General features: G+C 39.3%; 3 protein-coding genes and 1 long non-coding RNA gene across 14 annotated transcripts; 1 reads left to right on the top strand and 3 right to left on the bottom strand.

Annotated features, from left to right (window-relative positions):
* Positions 1–83: 83 nt before the first annotated feature.
* Eip63E (cyclin dependent kinase Eip63E) lies at positions 84–5,564 on the bottom strand. 8 transcript variants are annotated; one of them, XM_034333984.2, is made up of 8 exons: positions 4,386–5,002; positions 3,475–3,564; positions 3,066–3,194; positions 2,610–2,806; positions 2,150–2,535; positions 1,531–2,075; positions 1,343–1,442; positions 84–835 (listed from the first exon to the last, which is right to left on the bottom strand). In XM_034333984.2, the coding sequence occupies exons 1-7, from the start codon at positions 4,480–4,482 to the stop codon at positions 1,351–1,353; spliced, it is 1,536 nt and encodes a 511-aa protein (XP_034189875.1). In that variant the 5' UTR covers positions 4,483–5,002; the 3' UTR covers positions 84–835; positions 1,343–1,350. The 8 variants fall into 8 exon arrangements, with proteins under 8 accessions (XP_034189875.1, XP_034189903.1, XP_034189885.1 ...); XM_034334012.2 differs by lacking the exon at positions 4,386–5,002 and adding an exon at positions 5,012–5,564 and having other exon boundaries at positions 84–1,442; positions 3,475–3,593; XM_034333994.2 differs by lacking the exon at positions 4,386–5,002 and adding an exon at positions 5,012–5,564 and having other exon boundaries at positions 84–1,442.
* Positions 5,565–6,049: 485 nt separating this feature from the next.
* On the top strand, positions 6,050–10,392 carry Psa (puromycin-sensitive aminopeptidase). Of its 2 annotated transcripts, none has more exons than XM_034333963.2 (4): positions 6,050–6,349; positions 6,909–7,153; positions 7,302–7,449; positions 7,747–10,392. In XM_034333963.2, exons 1-4 carry the CDS (start codon positions 6,221–6,223, stop codon positions 9,823–9,825), a joined length of 2,601 nt encoding a protein of 866 aa, XP_034189854.1. In that variant the 5' UTR covers positions 6,050–6,220; the 3' UTR covers positions 9,826–10,392. The 2 variants fall into 2 exon arrangements, with proteins under 2 accessions (XP_034189854.1, XP_034189848.1); XM_034333957.2 differs by lacking the exon at positions 7,302–7,449 and adding an exon at positions 7,501–7,651 and having other exon boundaries at positions 6,053–6,349.
* Positions 10,393–11,855: 1,463 nt separating this feature from the next.
* emc (Basic helix-loop-helix domain-containing extra-macrochaetae) lies at positions 11,856–13,875 on the bottom strand. The gene has a single exon (XM_034334054.2). The coding sequence runs from the start codon at positions 13,373–13,375 to the stop codon at positions 12,995–12,997; it is 381 nt and encodes a 126-aa protein (XP_034189945.1). The 5' UTR covers positions 13,376–13,875; the 3' UTR covers positions 11,856–12,994.
* Positions 13,876–23,085: 9,210 nt separating this feature from the next.
* On the bottom strand, positions 23,086–26,043 carry LOC117601389 (uncharacterized). Of its 3 annotated transcripts, none has more exons than XR_013062736.1 (3): positions 25,805–26,043; positions 23,809–25,576; positions 23,086–23,703 (listed from the first exon to the last, which is right to left on the bottom strand). It is a non-coding gene; the product is annotated as an uncharacterized LOC117601389 (long non-coding RNA). The 3 variants fall into 3 exon arrangements; XR_013062735.1 differs by having other exon boundaries at positions 23,086–23,958; positions 24,814–25,576; XR_004580684.2 differs by having other exon boundaries at positions 23,086–25,057; positions 25,366–25,576.
* Between the last annotated feature and the right edge of the window lie 1,680 nt (positions 26,044–27,723).

Here is a 27,723-nt window from a genome sequence, read left to right as displayed (position 1 = left end):
TAACGTGTCTCAAATATTTTCGAAATATTTTTTTTTTTAATATTTTTTGTTGCTTTCGCCTCGTTGATATTTTTATAAGTGTGCTGAAAAATTGGTATAAATGTAACTACTAAAGAAGTAATATTTACCGTAATAATCATCGTAGCTTAGAGAAAACATGGAAGGACTGTAACACTGTTTTACGTTATCCTATATTACTATTGCAACGTTATTAAAGTTGGTTCATTTAGATATACGATTTAGAAAAACAAAATTAGCCAAACGATCTTTCTAAACAACTAATTACCAAATTATTAACATTTTTCTTCCTACAATTCGTTCAAGCACCATTGGCTGTTAATACACGAGCGATTGAACAAATTGGATTTGATTAAGGCTAAAATTATTACTTCGTCTCTTGATTCACTATCATTGATAAATACTACTTTGTAAATGTCGATAATGAACCTCGATCGACGCTAGCACGCTAATATTAAATTCTTACAACTAGATCGCTACCGTCGATACTATCAACGATAAGCATTTTTCGTTAGTCTTTTACCGTGTTTCGTGGTGTTGGTGGCTACGACACTTGATTCGTACTGATATACTATTTTCTTATATTTCTATTTTATTTCCTATCATCACGTCATATATTAACAACTAGTTTAATTCGAACAATGATTTTTTCGTTACATACCAATATATTCAATTGTCTCAGCAACCAACGGTAGAGTCAAAAACAGCATAAAATTTTATATAAAGTATTACAGGTCTTCCAGGATTCTTCTAAGTTATAATTATTTTATTATATTTTTCTCTAGCCAGTAACCGCCATCTCCGGATTTTACTCGAACTGGAATCAAGAGACACAAGGCGGTGTAGTACTTCTTTTTTTCCTTTTCTTTTGATTGGTATCAATCTAAATCTAGTATTTGGACGAAGTGCGAGGATGGGTCGTGCGTGCTTTTGCTTTCTAAATCGAGCGTGCGAATCTCATAAAATCGTTTTACTTCATTTAGCCACAGATAGCTTACTTTCGTGTTTTATTCGCAAGTTATAATTTATCTTCGTTAATTCATTTGATACGTGCCCTAGTCTTAAAAAAAAAAGGAGAAAAGAAACTCAAAAATATGAATGTCATAACTATGCAATGCGCGTGTATCGGTATGTGTATTGTGAAGGATGATTGGAATTTATAGAACAGCCCTGAGAAAGAGCGAACGACGCGCGTGGAAATAATGTGTAGATGAGTCTTAAGGCAGCTTTTGCCTGTGTGAATTTGATCTGCATGAGAATGAACGTGTCATTGAACATGTGAATTTGGGAATTACTTATTATTTACTTCTTTTTTTATGTTTACTTTTAACCTCAAGTCTTAAGAGCTGTATGACGCGAATCCGCACACCCGTGCCTCGTATTTGTATACAAATGACAACCTTCAACACTAAATATCGATACTTCTGTAAAAGAAAGAAAATAAAAATCGATCAATGATAAATTGTAGTTCGAATAAGAATATAGATTTTTAACTGATACACGTGAACTCACCATCAGGCAACTCGTATAGTTTTCTAGGAAGAGAGGCAAAATAAGGATGCCTTAATGCTTCTTCAGCTCCTATCCGTTGATCAGGATTTAACTGTAGAAGCGATGATGCCATACTATCGCCTTCAGCAATATCATAGAGTCTAGGAAATGAAAGACCCAATTTTCGTGGAGGATAGAATCCCAGTCTATGCGGTTTGTATCCTGGCAGGTGAGTGACACCAGGCCAAGTTTCTTCGGTAGGAGTACCCAATACTTTGAATATCTTATCGAGTTGGTCGTACGTACAGCGTACACCTGGGAATGTTGGTTCACCAGTCAACATCTCCATAAATATGCAACCTACTCCCCACATGTCAAGTGAGGTAGAATACTCTGTGGAACCCAAAAGAACATCAGGTGGCCTGTACCATAAAGTTACAACTTCATGAGAATACGTATGCGATGGTACAGATTTAGCTCTTGCTAAACCAAAATCTGCTAATTTGAGTTCTCCAATTTCACTGATTAACAAATTTTGCGGCTTCACATCTCTATGTAATACTCTCCTAAATTAATGTGGAATAATTAATTAGTTATTAACGTTAAACCAAACGCCTCAATTTTATATGTATCTTCTTACCTGCGGTGGCAATATGCCAATCCTCTTAATAGTTGAAATAAAAACAATTTAACATTTCGAGGATCCAAACCTCCGTTGCCACTTCCATACCTCTCCATGTATTGAGACAGATCGGTATGAACGTATTCAAAAACAAAAGTAAGAGTTTCGCGTGTATGAATTATATCATGTAAGGTAACGATATTGCTATGCTTCAATTCTTTAAGAAGGCTTGCCTCGCGAATGGCAGTAAATGGAGCACCTTCTTCTTCTTGCAGTCTAATTTCTTTAAGTGCCACCACTTGATTTGTAAGGTGACTATAGCCTTTGAACACTGTGGCATATGACCCTTCTCCTAATTGTTCCAATTTTATATAAGCTTCGGATTTACCAAAAGGAGAATCTCCCTAAAAACATAAATGCGAATATGTTTTTATATGAAACTGTTGAAAATGTAAATATCGCACGTAAATAAAATTACCCCAAATGCTGAAAATCTTTTGGTTCTTCTAGGAGGTGGATCCGGCCCAAGGAAGACCTCTGACTTGGGTCGTGGTGGACGCCGAGGTCGTAAGATTACTCTAGCTTCTTCACGTATATCCTCATCAAGAAGCTTGGAATCACTAGAAACGGAAAGCTGCCGATGCACTCTCTCATGGTCGCCCACACCTGTCCATTCTATGACATCCAATTTCGTCCTTAAAACTTTCTTTAAAATAACAGCAATAGGAATCCACGTAGAATCATAATCTCTCAATATTTTATCAATACATAAAATTTCAATTTAAGCAATGTACCTTTACTGTCAATAAAATCATATAACTGATTATTATTCATTATTAAAGTAATCAATATTCAGTTTGATAAATAAGATTATATCACATACTTTATAATTTTTTTTTATAAGTATAGGTTCTATTGTACATCTTACACTTACCATAACGGCGATCCTTATCTGCAGGTATGTTGCCGTTTGGTTCTAAACGGTCTAGGAACTCCTCAGAATAGCCATTATATGGCAGTTGACCCCTGTTTGCAGCATCATCAGCCTCTTCTTTTGATATTGCTAAAGTAGATAAAGTAATATTAATAACATAGCATTAGATAACACAGTAAGTTTTATTGTAAAATGTACACAAATACAGCAACCTTGAGAGTATTATAAATAATAAAAAATAGTATTACATAACTTAAAATTAATGCAAATAATATCATAAAACTTAAATAGAAACACTGCCATAGATATGAAACATAAAATATTCTTTTTCTTTTGTTTAACATAAACTTATTAATAGTACAATTATTTTAAGTAACACATAACATAAAATAACTTTAATTATACTTACAAAGTCTTCCAAAGCTATGGCTGAGCCGCTTTTTCAATTTTTGTACCCTGCTAAGAGCACCTCCTTTCTTCTCTCGCATTGTCACAGACCCTGTGCATAATAAGCGCAATCTTTAGCAACTGTAAATCAAAACAAAGATATATAAATTCAGATACTGACATGGAATGATATATAACCAAGAAACTCAGAATTTCAAACATTATGAACTATTACACGTGTGATGACATCATGTAGTATGCAATACCAGTGTTCCTCAATCTTATGATTAATGGTAGTAGAGATATATAAGATATATATGCCTTGGATAAAGCACGTTATATATAAAAATATTATCAATCAGCAGTTTTTTCAAATCAACGGGATAAACATCTAACTTACTTATAGATAACGATATTTTTCTTTCAATTAAATGAAAGAAAAACTGTTGTGTAACATCTTTGCTTAAAGAAGGAATTATTAGAACAAAAAGCAGACAATTACCTATACAAATGCAAATAACATACTTCCTCAATTTATGTAACATTTAAACATATATGGTTAATTAAAATAAGACAATAGAAACAATTGTTTGTTCTATTGATGAAATTAATATGTCAGAAGAAACAACAAACATTTAATTAAATAATAAATAATATTAAGCTTTGTTAACAAGTTATACATATATACTGTAAGCTTTACAAAGTTACAGATGACAAGACTCTCACAATGGTATATATTCTATTATTAAGAAGCAACAAGTAATTAATAAAACTGACAGATATATGTATTATATAAATACATAATACATGTATGTACCACGTTTATATGTAATTTATAATGTATTTAATGAGCATGTACACGCATGTGTTGTTATTACAGGTCAATGAACTAAGAAACTTTAGTTTTACGTTAAAGAACGGCGGATAATTTACGTTGATAATTTCTAGAGTGGCTACTGACTCCACATCTTGTTTCAGGATGTTCCGCATGCTTCCCCGTACACAAAAGCACTTTTTTCCATTCACGCATCTGTCGCGTTCCGCGACGTTTACGCGGCAACGAAAAACCAATTCAATATTCACACTGCAAATGACGATGCACAACTTAGATACTATCTCACTTCTGATAAACTCGTTTATACGAGCGAAGTTCGATAAAAAGGTTCGCCAAGAATGTACATGATCCGTTTCCCTCTTCGAAATACATACTGTTCGTCCCCCACCCCTTTCATTTGTAAACGACACACACTCTCCTTTGCCTCCCTCTTTACCGCACTTTCATGGCTTGTCACTTTGTCTCTCTTGGTCGGACTAATGCCCACCTCCACAATCACGGAAGTTTTGACACTGTCCACCAACAAGCTATTCGATCATGCTTTATCGAGCTCACATGTTTAAAGCGGAAAGATGAAAATTCACAATGATAATACGAAGAGAGGGTAAAAATTGAAAGCGATACGCGTCGAGGACACAGTCAAAGGTTGTGGAAAAATGGGTAAGGAGGGGGTTAGAGCCAAGGAATTACTTCAAATAGTCGGATCTCGCGAGCGTCAACTTACCCTCTTTGCTTTTGGAGGCGGTCGAACTCTTGTCTTGACAGTACATGATTACTCATTCGCTCAAACGCATGAAATACATCACATATGGGCGGTGACGTACTATGTGTTGTGTGTGTATGTGAGAAGCTATGTTTCGTGGTGTTTCTCTCGGGCAGGTCAGGTCCGGCGAGCACCTCCTTCACCTTTCCCGTGTTTCATACATCGGTTGCAGCGTACGATGCTTCTTTAACGAACTGATCGCCATGAAAAATGCATCACCATCTTCCCATTTACTGCTTAAGATCGCGCACCGTGTGTTCCGATTGCAGTACGCGCGACTGATATTTCCCCGGTTAAACTTTAAGAAAGGTTTTTCACGCCTTAACAAGATTGAAAATATTTCTTTTTCACCCGGGGTTTCTCTGTCGCGACTTCCTGGATACACGGCGGGTGCTCGCGCACGCCACCACTACCTTGAACAACTCATCCGCGAGAATACACTTCTCCCAAGAAGTTCTCAATTCCCACAGCCCCACTGCTTCGCGCCGCAGACAAAAGTCTAAAACTGGCCGATCTACATTGGCCTGGGTGTATATAATGTATAACTAGAGTGGTAGTTTAATTACATTTTCATCTGTACTATTACCGCCATCTGAATTCCGTTTGTCGTACACACGTAAGAATATAAGGACGCACCATAAGCTTCTTTGAGGACTGCTAAAGCGGAGTCAAATGAGGGGAGAAGATTTATACGACTATGGTTTGATTGGTTATTTTTTCTGCGCACATTCTGTACCGCCAGTTATAATAAACTGTTAACCATAGACTAATTATTCTTTTACTTCGAATTTTAAATATAACAACAATTGAAAAGTCTTTGTTCTGAAAATAAAACCATAGATAACGGAAATATTTATGTATTCCCGTTTAGTTTAAGTAAAGAACAAGTCTAGCTTGTAATATAAACTCATTTTAAAATTGAAAGTGGCGCCTTTATGTTCATAGTAACATCAAAGCACGTGATTTATCTTTTTTTCATAAAAGTAGCTCCATTTTCATTCGCATCTTTATAGTTAGTATGCATGTTGCGCATGCGTCTACAATGATTTAAGACGTTCTGTGTTAGTGCATACTTTTGCGTTGTGAGTCGGCAAAAAGGGAAAACCGAAAACGGCTATCAAGATTTTTCGGTATTTAAGAATTTATCGGGTCGCGATTCAATACCGAGCGATGTCGAGCACAGAAAAAAAACCGTTTCGTCGATTGCCTACAGACGTCCAGCCTTACCATTATCATATTGTTTTGTCACCGAATCTTAAAACTTTTGTCTTCGATGGCAAGGAGGATGTGCACATTGACGTAAGCCCGATCAATCTGGAGAACCTATTAAAACATTATTTATTCTTGCTTTCTGTTGTAAATTTATAATTCGGGTAGTAAAACAGAAAGCGTTCACCATATGGCGAACATAACCACAAAATTCATGTTCTATATGTATATTTGATGTCACGAGAGTCCATAACTAAGCGCGCAGGGTGGAAGATGGTGGAGAAACGCAGCGATGGTGGGGGAAAGCGATCCGCCAATCGCTTTCCACTTCCGCTGGAAGTATCGCCAATCAGAGCGACAATGCGCAGAAAAGAACAAAAACTGGTCTTTTCGCAGTTATGGACTCTCGAGATATCAAGTATAGGACGAATTTCAATATAGCCTTCAGCGGCAATAAATTTACAGGCACTTTTCTTATCTTGTTTTATCTGTCCTGAAAACATTGAGAATATGTACAATTGCTAAAATTAAAACGTGATAAGATCATTATATAAGAAATATTACTTTCTTTTTAATAATCAGATGCTTATTATTACTTTTTTTTTTTTTCATTTTTTTAATACATTCTAAAGATTTTAAATATTTTCAGGTGAAGCAATCCACAGACACTATTGTTTTAAATTCATTGGATATTGATATTAAAAATGCAGCTTTCAATGCTAAGGATGGAAAAGTTATTGAAACATCGAAGATTGACTTATGTGCACCTGAAGAAACAGCTACTTTGGTATTTAATGAAAAGTTACCATCTGGTAAAAGTGGATACTTAAGTTTGGAATTTGTTGGAGAAATTAATGACAAGATGAAGGGTTTCTATAGAAGCAAATATATTGGGTACTATGACTTCTACAATATCACATAACATGAGTAACTGTTACAGAGAAGCATAAAAAAGTATATCTCTTTAACTATGTAAAAGTTATTTCATTTGATATGAATGTAAAATTGAATAGTTTGAATTACAGGATTTAATATTTTGTAGAGAAAATAAATTTGCTGCTGTCACTTTCTTATGTCCTACATCAGCGCGTAAACTGTTCCCTTGTTGGGATGAACCTATACTAAAAGCTACTTTTACAATACAGCTTGAATTTCCTTGTAATTCACAGCTTATTGGCTTATCAAACATGGTAAGCAAGAATTAATACTTTTAAAATAATTAAATAATTTAATGTTCACAGGACAAATGGGACTGTTGAGCATGCTGCAGTAACTCAATTTGAGCCAACAGATGCTAGACGTTGCTTCCCATGCTGGGACGAGCCAGCGCACAAAGCCACCTTTGATATTACCCTAAATGTACCATCAGGGCTTACAGCACTTTCCAATATGGTAAGCAGCGCCTAGCACTTGCGGTTATATTTTGTTTTATTCGATAAAAATTAATATAATTTAATGAATTAATAAAAAGCACTTATTTATTTCAGCCAATAAAAAGTAAAGTAACAAACGAATCAACTGAGACTTTGGTATTTGAGCGGACTCCAATTATGTCGACATATTTAGTAGCAGTCGTGGTTGGTGAATTCGATTACATAGAAGACAAATCTAGCGACGGTGTATTGGTACGAGTGTACACTCCAAAATTAAAAAAAGAACAAGGACAATTCGCACTAGAAGTAGCGACAAAAGTGTTACCATATTACAAAACTTACTTCGGGATTGCTTATCCGCTCCCAAAGATTGATCTTATCGCAATTGCTGACTTCTCATCCGGAGCTATGGAAAATTGGGGTCTAGTCACTTATCGGGAAACTTGTCTCTTGGTAGATCCACAGAATACGTCTGCCGTTCGAAAGCAATGGATAGCATTAGTTGTAGCGCACGAATTAGCGCATCAGTGGTTTGGAAATCTTGTAACCATGGAGTGGTGGACGCATCTGTGGTTGAACGAGGGGTACGCGTCATTCGTTGAATTCTTATGCGTTGCCCATTTGTTCCCAGAATACGATATCTGGACACAATTCGTAACCGACACCTATATCAGAGCATTAGAATTAGATGCTCTAAAAAATAGTCATCCGATTGAAGTGCCAGTCGGTCATCCTTCCGAGATCGATGAGATTTTCGATGACATTTCTTACAACAAAGGCGCATGTGTTATTCGAATGTTGCATTCTTATATTGGCGATGACGATTTCCGAAAGGGTATGAATTTATATTTGAAAAAGCACAGCTACGGCAATGCCGAAACAGGGGATCTTTGGGATGCTTTGGAAGAAGCTAGCAACAAAAATGTCCGTAGCGTAATGTCTACGTGGACTGAACAGCAAGGTTTCCCTGTTGTTAGGGTACAGCATCGTCAAGAAGGTACCGATCGAGTTCTGTCTTTGTCCCAAGAAAGATTTTTAGCTGATGGTTCTACAGACACTGGAACCAGCTTATGGATCATACCAATTAGTATAAGCACGGCAAAGGATCCTGAGGAGTGTGTACTTAAGGCGTTGTTGGACGAGAAAACTAAAGAACTCCGAGTTAAAGATGTTCCTGAAAATCATTGGGTAAAGATTAACCCTGGAACGATCGGTTTCTACAGAACTCATTACAGCCCGGAAGCTCTGTCTCTTTTGCTACCTGCAGTCAAAGATCACGCGTTACCTCCGCTAGACAGGTTGGGTTTGTTAGACGATTTATTCGCCATGGTACAAGCCGGCCATGCTTCTACCGTCGAAGTACTTCAGCTGATGCAAGCATTTCAAAAGGAAGATAACTATACCGTTTGGTCTAGTATAGTCAATAGCTTAGGGAAAATCGGAGTTCTCGTTTCTCATTTAGACTTCGAGGACTCGTTCAAGGCGTATGGACGCAATTTAATGCGCGACATTACCAACAAATTAGGCTGGGATCCTAAACCCACCGAAAGTCATTTAGACACTCTTCTACGGTCTCTGGTGTTGGGTCGTATGGCCGCTCTGAACGACGAAGACACTATAAAAGAAGCAAAGAAGAGATTCGAACTACACGTTTCTGGTACGACACTTCTCGCTGCTGATTTACGTAGTCCTGTTTACCGAGCTGTACTCTCCGTCGGCGATGCTGACACGTACGAAACAATGTTGAGGCTCTACCGAGAAGCAGATCTGCACGAGGAGAAGGATAGAATATTGAGAGCCTTAGGCGCGATCAAGGATGAAACATTGTTAGCAAAGGTTCTTAATTTCGCTATGAGCGACGAAGTAAGAGCTCAGGATACAGTATTTGCCATCATGTCGGTAGCAATGACGTACAAAGGCCGTGTTATGGCATGGGATTTCTTTAAAGAAAACTGGAAGACGTTGCTCGACCGTTACGGTGGCGGTTTCTTGATTTCAAGATTGGTTAAATTTACCACAGAGAACTTCGTCACCGAAGAACGGGCCAAAGACGTCGAGGAATTCTTCAAGTCCCATCCAACACCTGGAACGGAAAGAACAGTTCAACAAAGTATCGAGTCCATTAGATTGAACGCGTCATGGCTTGCTAGGGACAAAGATTCCATCAAGGAATATCTGACCACTCACGTTTAGTAGTAACATGAGTTACTTCTTGCATTGAGTTCTCGTCTCTACTTTGTTACAGTTTTTGATACAACATGAAATTGAGAGGGCAGCATCATGCCATTAAGCGAGCGTATTAATGAATTGCTTCGAGTCAGTTTAGAAAGAGGAAGACGGATTTTCTTGTAACACACGGCATCGTAGTATTTCCGTTCACATCTAATGATTACTTTAAGGATACACGATTATGTCACAGTTGTTTGTTAAAAATTCTCTGGAGTGAGTGTTCAAAAGATGATTTGTAATTTATTCAAAAGAGTAATTGTATCATTCGTAATATCTTTTCCGATAGCATTTCACATTGCAGCATTTATTTTCTTCACGGTTCCACATTACACAAATGTGTACATTTTTCTTTCCGAATACGATGTCTGAATTCGTGCATTAGTGTATGTCACTTTTATAATAGTAAGTAAAACGAAAAACAAAAAAAAAGAAAACAAGCGTGTAGTTGCAGTATACATTTATATCACATACCATAATCGTGAAAATTCAAATAAATACTTTTACGCTTGTAACTGAACGAGCATTTAAAAAGCCTTGTCCACGTTTAATGAACCCAACGTACGAGCTAATTAGACGCCAATTTTATGAGGATGTACGGATAGGTAGATAAGTCGAGTGCCCGAGCTTCGGGTCGGAATAATTGGGTGCCTATAGTTTCAGGCACTCATCCGATTCTGCCCGATTCAACCCAATCCTCTAATTTTGGGTACCCGCATGTCTCTACAACTCTGTATACTTTATTAAAAAAGATACAATTAATTCTAAATTGTCAAAGCTAAAGCTACCCTAGAATCACACGATTAAAGTCCACGAAGGCAAGGAAAATAGACACTCGAGCATCGTTACACGCTTAGAAGGTAACGATTGCCGAGTGTACAAGGCATTTCTTCTGGCCAGCATCGATCAGTGCTTTTAGCTTGCGTAGGAGGGTGTGCTGCTGGCGCGCACACCGTGAGTCAGCCTCCACTTTCATTATTAGCGAACATCCAGCGAGCAGCGGTGGTTCGTGTCGAGTAGTTTGCCACCCTCTCTCCATTCTCTCTCCCCATCGTTCTACGCTATGAATACGAAGTGAGCTCGAGTGGTCGAAAGGGACGAAGAGCCGGGGACACACACAGTCAGTCGGATGGAATCAGTTCCCGTGGGTATCCTATGAAGCCGAAGTTCCCAGGACGCGCACGCGACCCAGGATAGGGAAAGCCGATCAATACGAACTTTACGAACTCCTACACCCTACAACGATACATCGTCCACGCGTACCTAGGCCCTCTTCCTCGACCAAGACAACCACCGTCAGGCTCCTCCCTCGCACGTGTGCGTGGATTATTACGTACACGTGTGCCTATTTAACCCCCACCCCTAATTGTGTGCGTATATCACGGGACACTCGCGGATTTATCGCCTTCAACGATGCAGGAAGCGGGAAAACGACCTAACAAGAAACTGCCGATGGGGATCGTTATGGGCGAGCTTGATCGCAGGGAAAGTCTTTTTCTCTTTTTTTTTTTCCAGAACGGTGGTCTACTGCTCGTCAATCTTGTTCGAACAAGTCGCGTTTCATGAATGCATCTTCTGAGGAAAGTTTATTGCTGGCTGTTACTTTATGTAATTGGTATCTATGCTATTTGAAATAATTACAGAATCGCTAGCTGAACTTATTACGCTAAACATTTTGCAACTTAAACTCATTTGGATTTAAGAGACGGAATATTTTGAAGAGTTTACATGATGGTAAAGATACTTATTTCAGAACGTTATGTTTATACTTTTTCGTAAGGACAAAACCTAGCTACAAAACATTGTGCACAGCTGGCTGAGCTGCATTTTTTACTTTCACCTTTCTTTCATCGAAACGTTAAGAGTGTAAGATTTCTTAAGTTACAGACCAAAAACTGTCCGTTTTAAATTTTATTCGTTGACGCATTCGTTTGGACAGCCATGAATTTTGAAGGATGAGGCAATTTTTGATGAAGTAACTGTATACATAGGTAATATCTTATGGACACAGTTTGCATTTATTTCGCGTACGAGCGCACGTAACTCGCTCGTACGACAAATATACTTACACTTTACAGCCTTTCAGTCTTCGCGAATATACAATAGTTACGGAGAAATCTCTAAATTATAATATGAAAAGCAATAACAACGATAATAATCATGTAATAATAATAATATAGTATCGACATTGTGATTAATGTTATAATAAACATAATACAAATAATTCGCTTTATTATCTACAAGGGGAGTTCAAATAATATAAACTCTGTTCAACATGACGATAAAACGCTTCTTTTCTACGCGAAAATTATGAAAGAAAATAAAAAATGAAGGTGATCTATTTACGACTCGCTGATCAAAGTATGCCTATATAATTTTAATTCTGATTTGCATTCTGATAGCAGGGCATTTGTTGCTTTATACAAAAAATTCATCGTTTCAAATCGAACCAATATCACCCTCAACCGGTCGTAAGAGCTAGGTATTTGAAATCAATGTTGTAGAACGTAAAAAAAGGAAACTGTACTTTATGTTATTTTGCAATGGAGGTTGGAGCAGCGGCGTATGGTAGAATCGACGTAAAAAGAAATGGAGCGCAATCGTCGTTACGATACATGTGTAACGCAGCTCGGATTAGGAGAGGATTACAAGAATCGAGGGGAGGAAAGGATAAAAGGAAGTGAGCTGATTAAGATGAGAGAGATCGTGCGAGGAATGCGGTGAGTTTATGTACAAGTATTTACATTTCCTCGAAGAAAGAGGGGTTAAGATTAGCCGTTAAGGCCTTCGATCGTTCTTCTTCATCGTCGTCTTCATTCCTGCTTCTCTTCGATATTACCTCGATGTTGGATGCGTCTTCTCTCTGTCAGGTTGAAAATACTTAAAATCTATTTCCTCCATCCTGCTGATACCTGACAGAGGGGTGGTTTTCCGTCCGTACTCCGGATCGTCGAGAAATCTGTACATTCGAGGACGAGCACGAAACTTCGGCAAAAAACATTGCTATAAAGACCTGAGTTCTCGATTCAACTCCCCGAAAAAGACACGAGCAGTGCCGCGACGGTGAAACTCAAGAGGTCGACTCGTCATTCTACGAGCACGGTGGACCTCACTGGAGTTGATTCGTCGAGACAGGTCACCGTTCCGCGACCATACCGGTCATCGTGCTCGTTGTCGTTGTCGTCGTCGTCGGGATGGTCGTCGTGGCGTTCAGTAATGGTTGAAGGGGTTGCCTCGGCGTCGTCTTCGTCACATTAGATTCGTGATGAACGTTCGTCTCCTCTAAAGTGGTCTGAAGATCACAGATGTATTCGATCACCCTCTGTATGACTTCGAGCTTCGACAACTTCCGTTTCCTCGGCATATCGGGAACCAAGGACCTCAGCTTTGTCAAATAAGCGGCTACCTCTTCTGCCTCCAAATCGCGGCGAGTACCGTTGATTCCGATGCTACTGTGGAGGATACCTCGGCTTGGCGGTACTCTGCCGCCCACTGGACTCACCACCATTGCTTTCATCTTTATGTATTTTTTTTTTTTTTTTACTCGGACACCAGAAGGTATAGGACTAAAAAATGTGGGTCGCCGATTAATTTTGATCGGGCACACCTTTCCAAAACGTATTGGCTGCTTATCTGTCGGACGGACAGTGCACGTACACACACCCCGTATATTTATCGATCGAACCGACCCACCAAAGTGAGTGCACGAGATGGAAGAAGAGACTGTCTGAATAAAGTATTTCGTTTTCTCTGCTCGTTGCTTTTGTTCACTTTACTTGATTTGTTCTTTATTTATTTTACTTTTTGTTCGAACACGAACGTCACTCACAGTTTATAGAAGTTTGTGTATCACGAGCTGATTTCACTCGCGCAGAACATTTTCGAACTGATTATAAATCCTACGTGAATTGAGTTTGTAGATTTTCGAGTGCAATGAATGTGCAAGAAAACAGTGCAATGTACTTAACAAGATACATACGTCGCACTCGACAGATCGAAATCAACTGGCCTCCGCCCCTCACCTGCGCGCCTTTATAGCCTTCCCCCACCCCTCGCTGTTCTACCGCGACGCCTCCACTACCCGTACGGCGCAATCGCTGCCGGAATAGAATAGTGTTGGATTCGAATCGCTCACGAATCAGATTCTTATCTGACCTATTTATGCTTGCAATTTAGTAAATATTTATACACATGTATTTCTTTTTTTATTAAAAAAGCGCTCGACATTTACTGTCGAGGATAATATCATTGGAAATAATCTTGCTGAATTGTTTTCGAAGCATGCGAACAGAGAATTGATTCTTTTAATAAAAATTGTACTGTTGTAGCATGATTTTACATTAATTGGTATTTTAATTGTATTATTAGTCAAATACGTTATGTTTAATAATGCAAATAAAGAATTTTTCAATTTTTAAAAATATTGCAATTCTGATTTAATTATTAATTCAACTACTCAAATAAACTTTCTATATCTAATTATATAAATTCCAAGTTCTTATGAGAGACTCTCCCAAAGCATAAATCCTGGTGCTCAATGCCATTCGCAGAGCATCATCTTAAAAAAATCCCCTGACACGTATGCAGCGAGGAATAATTCATGGAAATACGCGAGCAAGAATTCCGATCATCGTACCATCTCGAATAACTTGTTCCAACGAAATGGTTCGGATCGAAGCCGCTCGTAGTCGGGGGTGTTTGACGACCATGGGACCAGAGGCGTCGGCGGGACAAGCCGGGCGTGGAAGAGAAGGGCGACGTCGCACTAAAGCCTGCTAGGGGGACAGGGCAGTCCGCTGGCGGTGCGAGGGAAGCGGTGTGCGTGAAGGGTTCTAGGCGCGGGTGGTGGAGAGAGAAGGGAGACACGACCATTGTTGAACGTCCGGCGGCGCCAGCCACTAGCCATCACGGCTACCACCACCAAGGCGTCGTCGCACTAACATCATGACCGGCAACAACCACCGTCTTCGTGCATGCTCATGGTTCACGAGCTCTCGGGCACTGTGCACCGCCAACCTGTACACCATGATTCCGGCTACGGTTTTCTCTATACATATATGCACGTACGCGGTGTCAGCGGCGAGACTCTTGCCTTCTTGACTTGCGTGCTCGCGTGTATACAACGTTGTTCTCTCTTTCTCTCTCTCTCCCTCTCTCTCTCTCTCTTTCCGTCACTCGCTCGTTGTGTCTCTGGTTACTTGGAGTCTCGTTACCGGTCCGGACAAGAACCCACCCGATGTCCGGCGCTATGGACACAGAACAGAGGGAGTCCTTTATTATACTATGCCTCGGAACGAGTCCCTTGAGAGATCCCGACGAAATTGCGTCGGGACTGCAGAGAGGTGACGAGCGTTTTCTAATGCATACGGTCTATTGGAGCTGACATATGAACGAAAGGGTGCTGATGGAACCGGACTGGGATTGATTAGCGATTTTTATTTCCTAATGCAATGTGCGTATATATAGTAATTGAGTAGTAAGGAATATATTTTTCGAAAAAAAGTTCAAGGCTCTCGAGTACAATTTAATCTTTGATGGTCGTTAAGTACGCGTGCACTTAAGTATCTTTTGCTGAAGATTATCTATACCTGGATTTGTGTTCGTAAACATTTCCAGTATTCCAAGTTTCTATTTTCTGATACGATGAAGCACCGATGCACTTCAGTTATAATGTTGGATCATTTGTAATTAGGAAGGTAATTGAGTATCGTGGTTTCAATGTTGACTGTCTTAATATTAAAAAATGTCCAAGTTGCAGAATTCAAAAATTTAAAAATTTCATGCTATTTTTATTGTTATGTTATCAATATCTACGAACCTGTCTAACGGCATTAGAGTTTTAGAGATGCGTATTACGAGAAGTAGGATCCCAGGCATAGATAAGAGATAAGCATGTTACCTGATATCGTAAAGAGATCGGATTTTCTACGGCAGCGTTATAATGGTGGTTTTTTACCACGATCGATGGTTAACGAGGCAAATGATTGAATACTGTCGGTGAGAATCGATCGTCCGCTAAACGAAGTACTCGAAATACAAGAAAATAGAAAGCGGAAGAGGGAGAATGTTACACTGGATAAAATAATAAGTGTATGCTTGGTCGAAATACGCTGCTGGCGTATAATGCGGAGGACATAGAGAGATGCGAGCGTGATAATCGGAAACGTAAAGCGTAACCGGGCGCGCCTCATTGCGCGCAAAATCCCGTCGTGATAAAGATTTTAGATAGGAGGAATAGCTAGCCGAGATGGAAGGTGCACTTTTTCCTTGCTGCTAAAAGCGAAGGCGTGAGCTGAACGATTGAAAGAACGGAGTGTAACGGGAAACGTGGCGGAAATGCATAATTTGCAGGGCGTTGCTAATTGAAAAACTCATATCGGATGTGTAGAGTTTAATTGACTGAGAAATCAGATAAAAATAAAAATTTGAAAAAATGATTAAGTATCTTTTGGATACAAAAAAAGAAACTATAATCTATAATTTCAAGACAGCAAATGCAATGTACCCCAACAATATAAAAAGCAAATACTCCATGTTAGCTGATTAAACGATAGAATAAATGTCACGATGAAGAGATCGTCGCGCGTCGTCGAGGTGTTTGTTGACGTAGACAGATAGGATTCCATGGAAAATTACAGTGAATAAAATCGAACGAAACGCCCGCGAGAGTCGGGCACTTGCACGGGTACATACCTGAGCAACCGGATCTCATTGACTTCTTGACCTTCCTGTTTAAGAAATAGAGTTCCCTTGACCCGGCGAATAAATAAACTGACGAAACCGACGTACCACGATATCACTGGCCCGACGATTATTTATATTTTTCCGTACCGCTGTTCTATTACATATGAGCAAGGTATTAAGTGGTACTCGGTAATTGAAACACGATATTGCGAGCTGGTCTTCTCTTTTATCTTTCATTACGGCTTTAACCTCCTCCTTAATTTCATTAATTAATTGTTTAATTGATCGCCTCCGGTGTTTCTGCTTCAACTCCAACGTCTTTCTTGTTAAAGCTTCATTTTCCACCCAACCGCGAGAGATAATTATTTTCGAGCTACTATTTTCAGCACTTAGCCTCGCCACTAGTATTAGGCTTGGATTGTCATCGTGAGGTCGTTTCACTGTTTCGTTTGAGAAAAAACTAATGTCCAGAGTTAGAAACCGGAATAGTAACACGTTACATGAAAATTCCAAAGAATACTAACGCGACGAGGAAATGGTTTGAACGCTGGACACGTAGAACCCTCACGATCACCGGATCTTCATTGACTCCTGGTGACTCGAGTATCATTCGAAATTAACCCTCAACAGACAGGGTGACATGCTTGTTACATAACCGGTTGGGTGAGCTCATTGAATACGGAGGTAAAATATATTTGTCTTGTTTAATCGAAGCTGAATCTAAACTGCAAAATTTGCGTGTCTGTTTCTTAACTTTTTCATACACGCACGTCAGCAGCAGCTCAGAAAAATAGATTATAAATGACTTGAATTCACGCCAGCGGATACAAATGTGTTAATATCACGAAGAAAAGGATATACCTATCATTGACATGCCAATACAAAAAATAATGAAACTTTTGAGCCTAAGCGTTTTTGTTTCGGATCAAGATCGGCCAAAGATACGATCTACCTCCCGGCTATAAATCAGATTATGTAAATCATTGATGAACGTTTCATTGACTGCGACACGATACAATTTGCAATCGAATCGCTTTTATACGTAACGAGAAACTGGATTGGAACTGGATCGAAAATAACTACGACATTCCTTCGGGCCGATATCAGTGAGATGTTTTTAACTGTGACCAGACGTAACAGAACGCAATGCACGGTTTTAAATAAACCGTAATCGAGCAGGCATTACATAAATCTTTTTCGAGCTTGGACAAGTTAATCGACTATTTCACTGCGAAGAGCCGCGCGAACAGGTCACATAAATTATGCTGTAATTGCTCGATGACTTTTTGGAGGAAACGAGAATGTACCACGTTCAATGAGACTCTCTAGTACCAGGAAAAAGAGAGAAACGAATACTTGTTCGTGTATAATGATACTCGCAAATTCCGTAAAATATTATCTGGTCAGTGAACCGATCGATGTACCATTGGATGACACCGGGTTATTGGCGTACCTAGATAATAAATTCTTATTTTAATACTTCGAGGATGGATCTAACTTATTTTCCAATCTTACGACTTAAGATAATGAATTTTTCAGTGTTAATTACTAGAGGAAGTGCAGCATATTTGGAATAATTAAAATCTCTGGGGTTTGGGGCTGTCAAAACTCTGAGGACTCCCTTGGTTGATATACTTGGTGTAAAAATCCAAATTTATTCTAAATAAAATTAACAGTAAATAATTGCATTCAATATTTTTTGGCATAATAAATATAAGTGGACAACTGACAGTAATATAATTTATTCAATAGAAACTTAGTCGGATTTTTCCCAAATAAATCACAAAATAAATCACTCGTTGTTTTCTTCAGTAAACTTCGATTGAATGAAAATTTTCCTAATCCACGTTAACAAGCGGTGTGCATTATTATGCACATTATCCCCAGTGACAAAAGACTCGGCCTAGCGAGAAAGAAAGAACCGTGTACCTGTTTCGCTGTACGAAAAGACACTTTTGTTCGTGAATCACCGATTTTACTACGAATTCATCCCTTTTGAACACGTCGAAGCGAGGCTTCTTCTATTCTTTGTCGGTCTTCGAAGCCTCGACGAAGAAACACATGACGGCTGGCGGACGCATTCGTCAACGGCTGACTTCAGTGCTCGTCGCTATTATCTCATGCTGTATGAATGATTCATGAACGATCGTGACGCTGACTACGTGGCCTGCTTTTGTAAAAATCATAGATTTTCTTCGGTACCGTTTCCGAGAATGACATTCTCGACACGTCGTTTCCAAGAGAACTGGCGAGAATTTCGAAACGCTACGACCACGAGTCTTTTTGTTACGCGCAATGTAGGCTTCTTGATTTTCATTTCGATCTTGGAAAAATCTTGGAAAAACCAATGAAACGCTAATTTACAACCTCCTATCTTTGCAGATAAGAAATATCCATAAAATGACTGATGAGACATTTCTTTTTACACAGTTCTCCCTACTGATAACCAAAGAAATGATTAATTTCATTTTTAGAAATTTCTAAAATTTGAGTACTTTGATTGCCACTTAACTTCGTATATTTTATCAATTTCTCTACTGTATCAGATTTTTCAGCTATTCGGGTATCTCAAATTAACAACTCTAATCTTGACCACTCGAAGAGGGATTATTTTCTGTGAGGAACACCTGAATCAATTACAGGAAAGTACGAGGAGACGGATCGTTTGCGTAAACGATAAACGCTTTTTAGGCAAACAACGCGAATGTTTGGTACAATTACGTAAGTTTTATTACGTGTGACAAGGAATGGAATCGCGTTCGTGTACACGAAGATGCACTTTATCAACATAGGTTTCTTTAGATAACGAACGCGAGGAAAAAAGTCATGATATCGCGACAAAGAGGAGGGCAAGAATTAAAAATAAAATGATAGAGGGTACCTGGCTTTAAACGATTCGACGCAGATTTTCTTGCGTTTATAAAAGTGTATTTCCACAAAAAGTAGACGATTTACTCTTAAATTATCTGACTCAATATTTCAACATAAATAAAATAACTATGTTCATAAAATTTTATTTGCAATTAAAAGTATGTATTATAGTATGAGTAAATCCTAGTTATACCACTGCCTGTCACCAATGAAACAGTATTTAACTATTGAACGACGTATAGTTATGGAAATCATGCTTTGCTGTTTAAAATATGCAAATGAGGACTGATTCTTACAAAGCAAAATGTCAGACCTTGAAAGAACTCAATGCGAATTCTCTCGTCTTGAACAGGACCAATGAACGGATTGTATCTACAAATGAAGTGTTGCATGAATACTATAGTATTCTGAGAAACATGGCAAGTTCGTGTGATAGTAGGCTGATTGGTGACGCAGTATTTCTATACGAAATTATCAATAGTTGTACTTGTCACTAGCAGTCTTACTGTACTCAAACTCGTTACACGTAACGTGTACTCTATATTGCTGCGTAATACTTCTGTTTTCCATTTTGAATTTTAGAGCAGATTGTTATTCAATACCCTTATCATCGCAATGTATAAAACAATACGCGACAGTGTTACTCGTTTTTTTTAAAAGAAATTTATATAACGCTTTGTTATGTTAATTAGGTGTAATCTAAACAATGCATCTTACTAGTAGAAAATTATTTCAATAAACTATCATGGATCCTCGAAATAGTATCTGCTTTCGAAACCCGCCACCGTCGAGGAACGTCTTCGCGAATGGCGAGGGCCGAGTTGTGCACGTGTCCAGTGAAACATAATCGTTGAAATTTACGTGGCGCGAAAACAAGCTTACGTGCCAGAATGCAAAGCGAACGAACGAATGGCTCGCAGGAGATGAGCATGAATCAAAACATGTCCGTGTCGTGATTCACCGAAAGGAATGATTTCGTGAAAACGAGCCAGGTGTTTCGGTCAGCTGTACCGAACGTGCACTCGAATCGATTGATCGTGATAACGCGATAAGCAAACGTGATTAAGTGAATTTCTTGGTGCAGACGAACCGAAAATCTACGAAGTTTATATGAATGACAGGGACCGTCAGATATCTTTATTCAGTTCTATGCCTAGCCTCGCGATAAGACACTCGACACGGTTTTTTACAAACTTGTGAATCTTTATGATACCATCGGGGATTCTTCGATACGTGCACAGAAATTGATTTGAAATTGTTTATGACGATAGAAAGATAAGTGATTTTATTGGTAGCAATTAGTGGTGACTTGATCTTTATTCCTATTTTTCTTTTATAATAAATTTTAAAATATTTAGTGAACTGTTGTCGTTTTTATGTAGAAATAAAAATTACAATACGAGGGTTTTTACACTGGATAATTTCTAATTAACGATTGTCTGGTAAAAATAAAAGAATAGAACTTAGCTTGTGTAGTTATAAAAACTATGTTTGCCAAACCACTGCTAAATACGTAATCCATTCTAAATTCAATAGGAACTGTTGTGATAATTAAGTTTGCTCAACCTAATACAAATTTTGTATTTGACATCTATCCCAACAGATATGACCAAACAGTTTCGATTAAACATGTAATTCAGTGTTGTCGATAAACAGGTGTGACTTGGTACGATTTTATCGTGCTGTCCACACTTCTTTTCAATTAGGGGACAAGTATTGTATCTATCACGATGAACGCGAGCCTACCTGTAAAAAATTGCCCTTTTGGTTATCATTGTTTGTTGCAACCCTTGCAATTGAAGTGTGACTCACGTAACGAGCCGAGAATTTACCAGTCAGGGATGTTGTGAACGTTAAATCAGAAGACAAACAAATGAATGGCTGGACTTTGATAATGCACGAAGACGTAACGTAACCCGATGTGGACGAATAAAGCTCTTCTGTGTGCTTTTGATAAACTTCTGAATCATTGATATTCGGAGCCTGTAGGTCGAAAACAGACCTAGGTAAAATTTTGTTTTAAAAAGTAAATTAGAAATCATAAATTTTTGAATCACCGATATTTAGATACCCTAGGACCTAAAAGCAGAGCTAGGTAAAATACCATAAACTTCTAAATCATAGAAATATTTCAACCCTCTAATTATAGTTATTCAACTGTCTTCCTTTATACGACCATTTTCCTTATGGAAGTTCACCATGCCCAGTGCTGTACATACTAACGTTGAAAGTTCGATATTAAGAAAGAAAAAAGGAGACCAGACAGTCGATCTTCGACGCAGATAAGCGTTTCGCCTCGATACGAAGGTCGATTCCGCACAATAACATTTCGTAACGTTTTATGATAAACGAAAGGCTGAGAGGACGATTACATAATCAATCGTGTACTTCCATTTCATTATCGAAATAAACGGGTTAATCGATGAAACTTCCATACGTAGCCAACTTTCCGCATACCGAAGTAATTAATTGTTGGCGCAGCTGGGAAGATCTGTTTGCATTTTTTTAATTACTCTATCGCGTGAAACAGAGCTCCCTTGAAGACACATATGTATCGTCTGTGAACAATGAAAGTTAAATAGAATCGTTGATACCAATTTTGTAGGAAAAGATCAGAAAAATCTTGATGCATCATTAGTCGTGTTCAATTAGTGTATCGAGAGATATCTGGAAAACCTTTCCACCGTCTGTAATGAACAATTTCAGTTATCTCGATCGAGTTCCAGCGACACGGTTCAATTAACCACTATAAAGGCAGGAGCCATGGCGGTAGAACGATGCGACCGCATATATTTCCTCCGGCTACGATTTGTCGTAAAGAAAGACTAGAGTATGCACCTATAATTAGCGCAGTTGCGTGCCCGGCTCCTTCGAAATCGGGCCGTCGAGATTGCGACCGGTGAAACTGCGCGCATCTTTGCAGCTGCCGCACATGCACCGGGTACGAACGACCCCAAAGCGAGCCCGTAATCGTATGCTTCCTGCCGCATCGCGCGTCCGTCGCGTCGTCCGTCGCGATAGCCTGCGTAGGTACTCACCTCGTATACACTCGTACACTCGCGCGAATAAATTTGTGCCGCGTGGTGCGCAACACCGACGCAACATGCGTACAAGGCCGCCAGGCTTGCTCGATTCTTTCAGAAAAACGCAGGAAACATGGTGTTATCTTCGCTCATCCGACTGCACGCTTCAGAGAACCAGGATTTATTACCGTCAAAAGGGAGAACGGCTAGAAAATCTTACGTAATATTGGATTTTAGGAAGGAAATATTACTTACGTTTCATCTATTTCTTCTTATACCTTGGATATTAATAATTAAACACTTCAAAGGTAGACGTTGGGTTAAATGTCGTGGAGGATACTCTGTTGGCTGGCACTAAAAGATATTTTAAAATTAATCTAAATTTCGAGCAAAATGTGATAACTGTGTGACGTATACCGGTATTCAGTTAATTTTATGAATAAACGATCGAATAAATTTTAGCGAATAGCGATTTATTGCTGTTGACAGGAAATATTTGCAAACTTCAAACTTAGGTACAGCCTAGAACCAAAACTAATTTACTATGAATACCGATATCGAGTTTTGATTCTTGTATTATGTTTCGGAGTAAAACACCAGGTATTGAATTGACAAATTACTATTTATAAATAAATCATTTTATGTTATTTATGAAGATTGATTAAATAATAAATGAAAAATTGTATACAATTCATGTGATAGACGAAATTTGAATATTTCCCATGATAAATGATGGATGCCGTTCGTTGGTACGCGTCCTTAAATCGACGAAACTCGTTCTCCTTCGTGGCTGATTTCTTTTTTCGCGAAACGAGAGTCGAAGGAGGAAGGCATGGGAGTGCCCCTCGAAAATTATTCCGTGGAGTGTATCTTGGCATCCGATGATTGTGCGCCAGAGGCTAGAGTGGTCTCTCGGAGTGCACGTGCGCCTTGCACGTGTTAGCTGTGGGGCGACCCTCCTGATTCCTGACTGCCTACAGACTGTAACATCGTATCAGGGCCACGGTGGCTATAACTATATACCCACACTTGCTCCATCGTACTTCATCTCTTTTCCTCTTCCTCTTGCCCCTTCATTCCTTTCTTTCCTCTTTTCGACTCTCCGTCTTCTTCTATTCTAACACGGTGCTAATTGTAAGCACAGCCTTTCTTAGCCGTCACGATCGCCGGAATATGTAGGGAGAAATCGTGAACAATTCCAACTTCTTAATTCGACGTAATAATCGTAAGCTTTGGAATTTTTCACGATAAAAAATTTTTCAATTATCTGTAAAATTAATAAAGCTTTAACGCGTTCAATCTAAGTTTGGTAAATCTACCAATTCCAAAATGATACCGATCTTCACAAGTAATCGTAAAATTTATAGCATACGTTACTGATTGTTTCGATATCAATCATGATGATTCTTAATAGTTTCATTTACGAGTTCGCCTTATCTTACAATCAGCCGGGCTGCACCTGTTACCCCGGGCACGAACGTGTTAATCAGTGAACATCGAGGTTGTGCGTCACTGCTCGAACCTGAACATTAAGGCTGGAATTATGGAGACAAATCTGGATAGTACCGCTGATAATCACCAATAGTCGAACGGTGATTACTCGAATGATGTTGTATTAAGGAACTCGACCTGACAAATTAAATCGTCGAGCGACACTCGAATGAAAAAAAGCTTCGTTTCGATAACGGTACATACACTTTTTACGGGGAATCAAGGTACAGAAATAAGCGGTCCCTGCTAATTTATACGGTCGTTGATTGCGGAATGGCACGGAGCTCGTGATCGAGCCGTAATAAAAATACGCGCGAGCTGAAACAGGAGACAAAAATTGCGGAGCATCGTGCCGCGAGGATCCACTATTTGCGCAGCTGTTCAAACGGTCCGTACCGCGAAAATACAAGCTCGTCACCGGTTTTTAAAATACCCGAGCGGCGAGCGTATGTGCGCGACGACGAATGCACCACCGGACCGTCATTAACGCTCGCTGACCTGTTTTCATGTCGCGCGTCGCGTCGTTTGTTCCTCGGTTTAACGGAAATCTAGAGCACTAGGTACGAGACGATAGTCTCACCTAGCAAGGGCACCTCCTCGACAGCGCAGCCTGTTTATTCCGCAGCTAGACATTGAATTTTATATTTGCTGCAGCTGCGCTTCGTAAGCCCTAACCCGGACCAGTTAAATCCCATTAAGACAGAAGCAGTTGTTCGTATCCCCCCTCTATCTTTTGTTCGACGACGAACGCTTAAGGCGTATTTGCTACCTGCCTTTGCGTATAAAGTCATTTTCACGGGCATTGTTTCGGTGTAAGATTCGTTTCCAACGACTGGTTTATATCCATCGTTTACCAGAGCTGTTTAAAATGAAATCTATACGGAACCTTGAACGGAATTCCAGAACTGTCGGGTCGTTCCCATCGTACCTGCAGCCAGGTATTAAATGCACCAGGTAACTCAGGTGTGCCGAAATGCTCTGTTGTCGGCCTTGGAACATTGTTGTTCAAAGAACACTCGTTTATATAGCTGCGCCCGACGATGCGGTCGACGCTTTTCGACTGTGTCGCACAATGCACAATGCGTGCGATTTTAACTCGAATGCCGGTTTTTCCAAGCGGTTTCCAGGCCCTGTAATTGCGAGAGTATATTAAAAACATAAGTAGAGGCTTGTAATTTACAGGTTGGTATGTATTGAAAGAATAGTCATAGGAGCAAGTTTTAATTTTCTAAAATAGTAACGGACTTGATAGGGTGGGCATAAATGTTTGGAAAACGAACAAGATTAATCAGGAATGAAAAATAAACGGAATCGTTAGATCATGAATATACACTTTGTTACTTCTTGTAACTCTACTATCTCGTGATTTCGGGTTAAAGGAAAACATTGATAAAAATATTATGAAAGGAAATAGAGATTTTCAGCGGCTGAGGAAAACCTTTGTAACCCCTGTCACCATATTTCTTGAAAACGAGCTACAAGACGCGTATCAAAATTCAAGATCGAGTCATGAACAGACTAAAAGTGTGCTGGCCACCCTCGTATCATTCAACGTTACTTCTCTTCGGGTCGATAACGGTGTATATCAAAGACCACCACTATTCCAACTTTAATAGGTATTTCTTCCCAGCTGTGTCGAACCTTTTCATCTAGAACATAAATGTTGAGCAGTTAAAAACAAATAAAATCAGTTTTTTTTATTATATACTAAAAGCGTTATGTACAAAAATGTCGGTGATTATGAAAGTGGAATAAATAACATTTTCTTTATTTCGAAATATTTAAAATTTTGCGTTTGGGTTGATTAAAAACCATTTTGCCACTTTAAAAAATATTTGCTCTCGTAATATGAAATCATCCTATAGTATAGTCTGTACCGTAAGTTTTCGAGGCCGGTGGTACCCACCCAGAGAAAGAACAACGACAGTAAATTCATTTGAACGTCTTCACCATGGACACCGTATAAAGCCTCCCACGAGCACACCCGTGGCGATGAATTCTGCGAGAAGGTCTCGAAAACGACTCGACTGCGCGTGTATGCAACGCGTCTGTGCGTTAGCTGGCAGGTAAAAGTAAAAGAAATAAAAAAGAAAAGTCGAGAGGAGAAAGAAAAAGGGGGATGAGTTCGGTAGGGAGGAAGGTAAGAAGTCAAGGAAGGCGATAAGAAATAAAGGAAAAAGAGCGTGGAAGGACCCCCGTGTTCGTTCCTTCGTACAGTTTCGTTTCACGAGCCGTAGGAATAGAGTTGCAGCGAAGCAAAGAGAAGCCATGCGTGCGGATATTTTTAATGAAACGCCAATCGTTCGTTCGTGTGTCTGGTGATTAGCGCATGCGGAACATTTTAATGATACGCGTGCCCGCTAAAGACATTACCGAGTTAAATTTAAAATGTATGACGTTCCGTTCAAACGACCGACTCGACTCTTTGAATAGTATGCTGCAACGTGAGAAGTATTTTAAACTTATCCTTTCATTTTTTTTTTTTTTTCTCATCTAACCACTACTTTTGTAATTTTGTTACAAAATATCGACCTCTCAATTAGACAATTACTACTGTATTACATTTCTCTCAAATATTTATTTCTATTCAAATAAAATTATACCAGATGCACTCTGCCCCCTACCTTGCGCCAATGACTATTCATTGTCCATTTACTTTTCAGTCGCGATCAATTATCATATAATTGTCATGTTCAAAGAAATAGAATCAGTCAGGTGATGTAACACTAACCAAAAGTATTATTCTAATCAACGACTATCTACATGGATGTTTAATTAATGATCCACGCGAAGAGGAGCTTCAGTTACTCTCGGCAGTCCATTAAATCCGCTCGCATGTATGCAAGGCTCGTTTGTAAGTAGCAATAAAATCCTAACGATCCTTTCATAAATCATCATCGGGCCAGCATTTCGAAAATGACTGTCTGAGTAATATAAAAGGGGGGAAAAAAAAAAGTCATGAAGAGTGTCTATCCGGTAGAACCGTTGGAATTACACGGCAAGTGCGGCAGGTAAAAACGTTGTTGCACCCGCGTGAGTAATCTTCACGAAACAACGTGGAAAGGTATGAAGTGGAGGTGAAAAGGGACAAAGGGAGATGGAAGGAATGGTATACCAGGTGAGAGAAAGCGAGATGGTGGAAGAAAGAGAAAGAGGTAAAAGGCGCGTTCGCAAAGGCGACCGAAGCTGGCCGGCCGGCCGGGTCGGTTTGGCCCCGTGGGAACGCGTTGGTGGCCAGCTGCACTGATTGCCATGAGAGGACGTGACGTAGTCGTCGTCGAAACCACACAGTCCCACATGCAACACGAACGTGTCTTTTACTCGCGTGTGTACCCGCAGCTTTAGCGATGGGACCGAGCCGGTGTTCTCCAGCCGTTCATTCAATGTGCTAACGTTACCACACGCAAACCGGGAGCAAGTCTGTAACAAAGGATAGATTGAATTCAGAGAAAATTGAAAGACTTGATCCCATCCTTTGTATGAACTAAATTGTTCATTATTCGATATCAAGAATCAAATATTTAACAGTAGAGTAAAGCTCGTATAGTACATTGACTTTGTTTCAAAAAATAAATCGTTGATAAAATAAACTCAGGTGTCTCCTTCTGATAAAATTAACACTTTCGATTTACTCAATGCGGTAAATTACAATTTACATAAAACAGTTGACACAAGGAATTCTCAAATATGTCAGTTACATAGCTTTAAATCTTAACAAGGCCACTTCTGTGTATTCCAGCCACCTGTACACACATCGATGAGACTGTGAGAAATATCATGGTCGAAGAACGAAGGT

The sequence above is a fragment of the Osmia lignaria genome, chromosome 9 (assembly GCF_051020975.1).
Source record: "Osmia lignaria lignaria isolate PbOS001 chromosome 9, iyOsmLign1, whole genome shotgun sequence".
Lineage (NCBI taxonomy): Eukaryota > Metazoa > Arthropoda > Insecta > Hymenoptera > Megachilidae > Osmia > Osmia lignaria.
The sequence above is the reverse complement of the archived record's forward strand: the minus strand, read 5'-3'. Positions and strand labels throughout refer to the sequence as shown.

What these genes read in the sequence shown, in the direction of transcription:
- Eip63E (XM_034333984.2), bottom strand. Translation starts at nt 4,482, where the DNA reads ATGCGTGAATGGAAAAAAGTGCTTTTGTGTACGGGGAAGCATGCGGAA. An exon ending in CCACTCTAGAAATTATCAAC is followed by an intron (nt 3,565 to 4,385) that starts GTAAATTATCCG and finishes TATTATGCACAG; the next exon opens with GGTCTGTGACAATGCGAGAG. An exon ending in CCATAGCTTTGGAAGACTTT is followed by an intron (nt 3,195 to 3,474) that starts GTAAGTATAATT and finishes TATCTACTTTAG; the next exon opens with CAATATCAAAAGAAGAGGCT.
- Psa (XM_034333957.2), top strand. Translation starts at nt 6,221, where the DNA reads ATGTCGAGCACAGAAAAAAAACCGTTTCGTCGATTGCCTACAGACGTC. An exon ending in AGGAGGATGTGCACATTGAC is followed by an intron (nt 6,350 to 6,908) that starts GTAAGCCCGATC and finishes AAATATTTTCAG; the next exon opens with GTGAAGCAATCCACAGACAC. An exon ending in TTACAGCACTTTCCAATATG is followed by an intron (nt 7,652 to 7,746) that starts GTAAGCAGCGCC and finishes TATTTATTTCAG; the next exon opens with CCAATAAAAAGTAAAGTAAC.
- emc (XM_034334054.2), bottom strand. Translation starts at nt 13,375, where the DNA reads ATGAAAGCAATGGTGGTGAGTCCAGTGGGCGGCAGAGTACCGCCAAGC.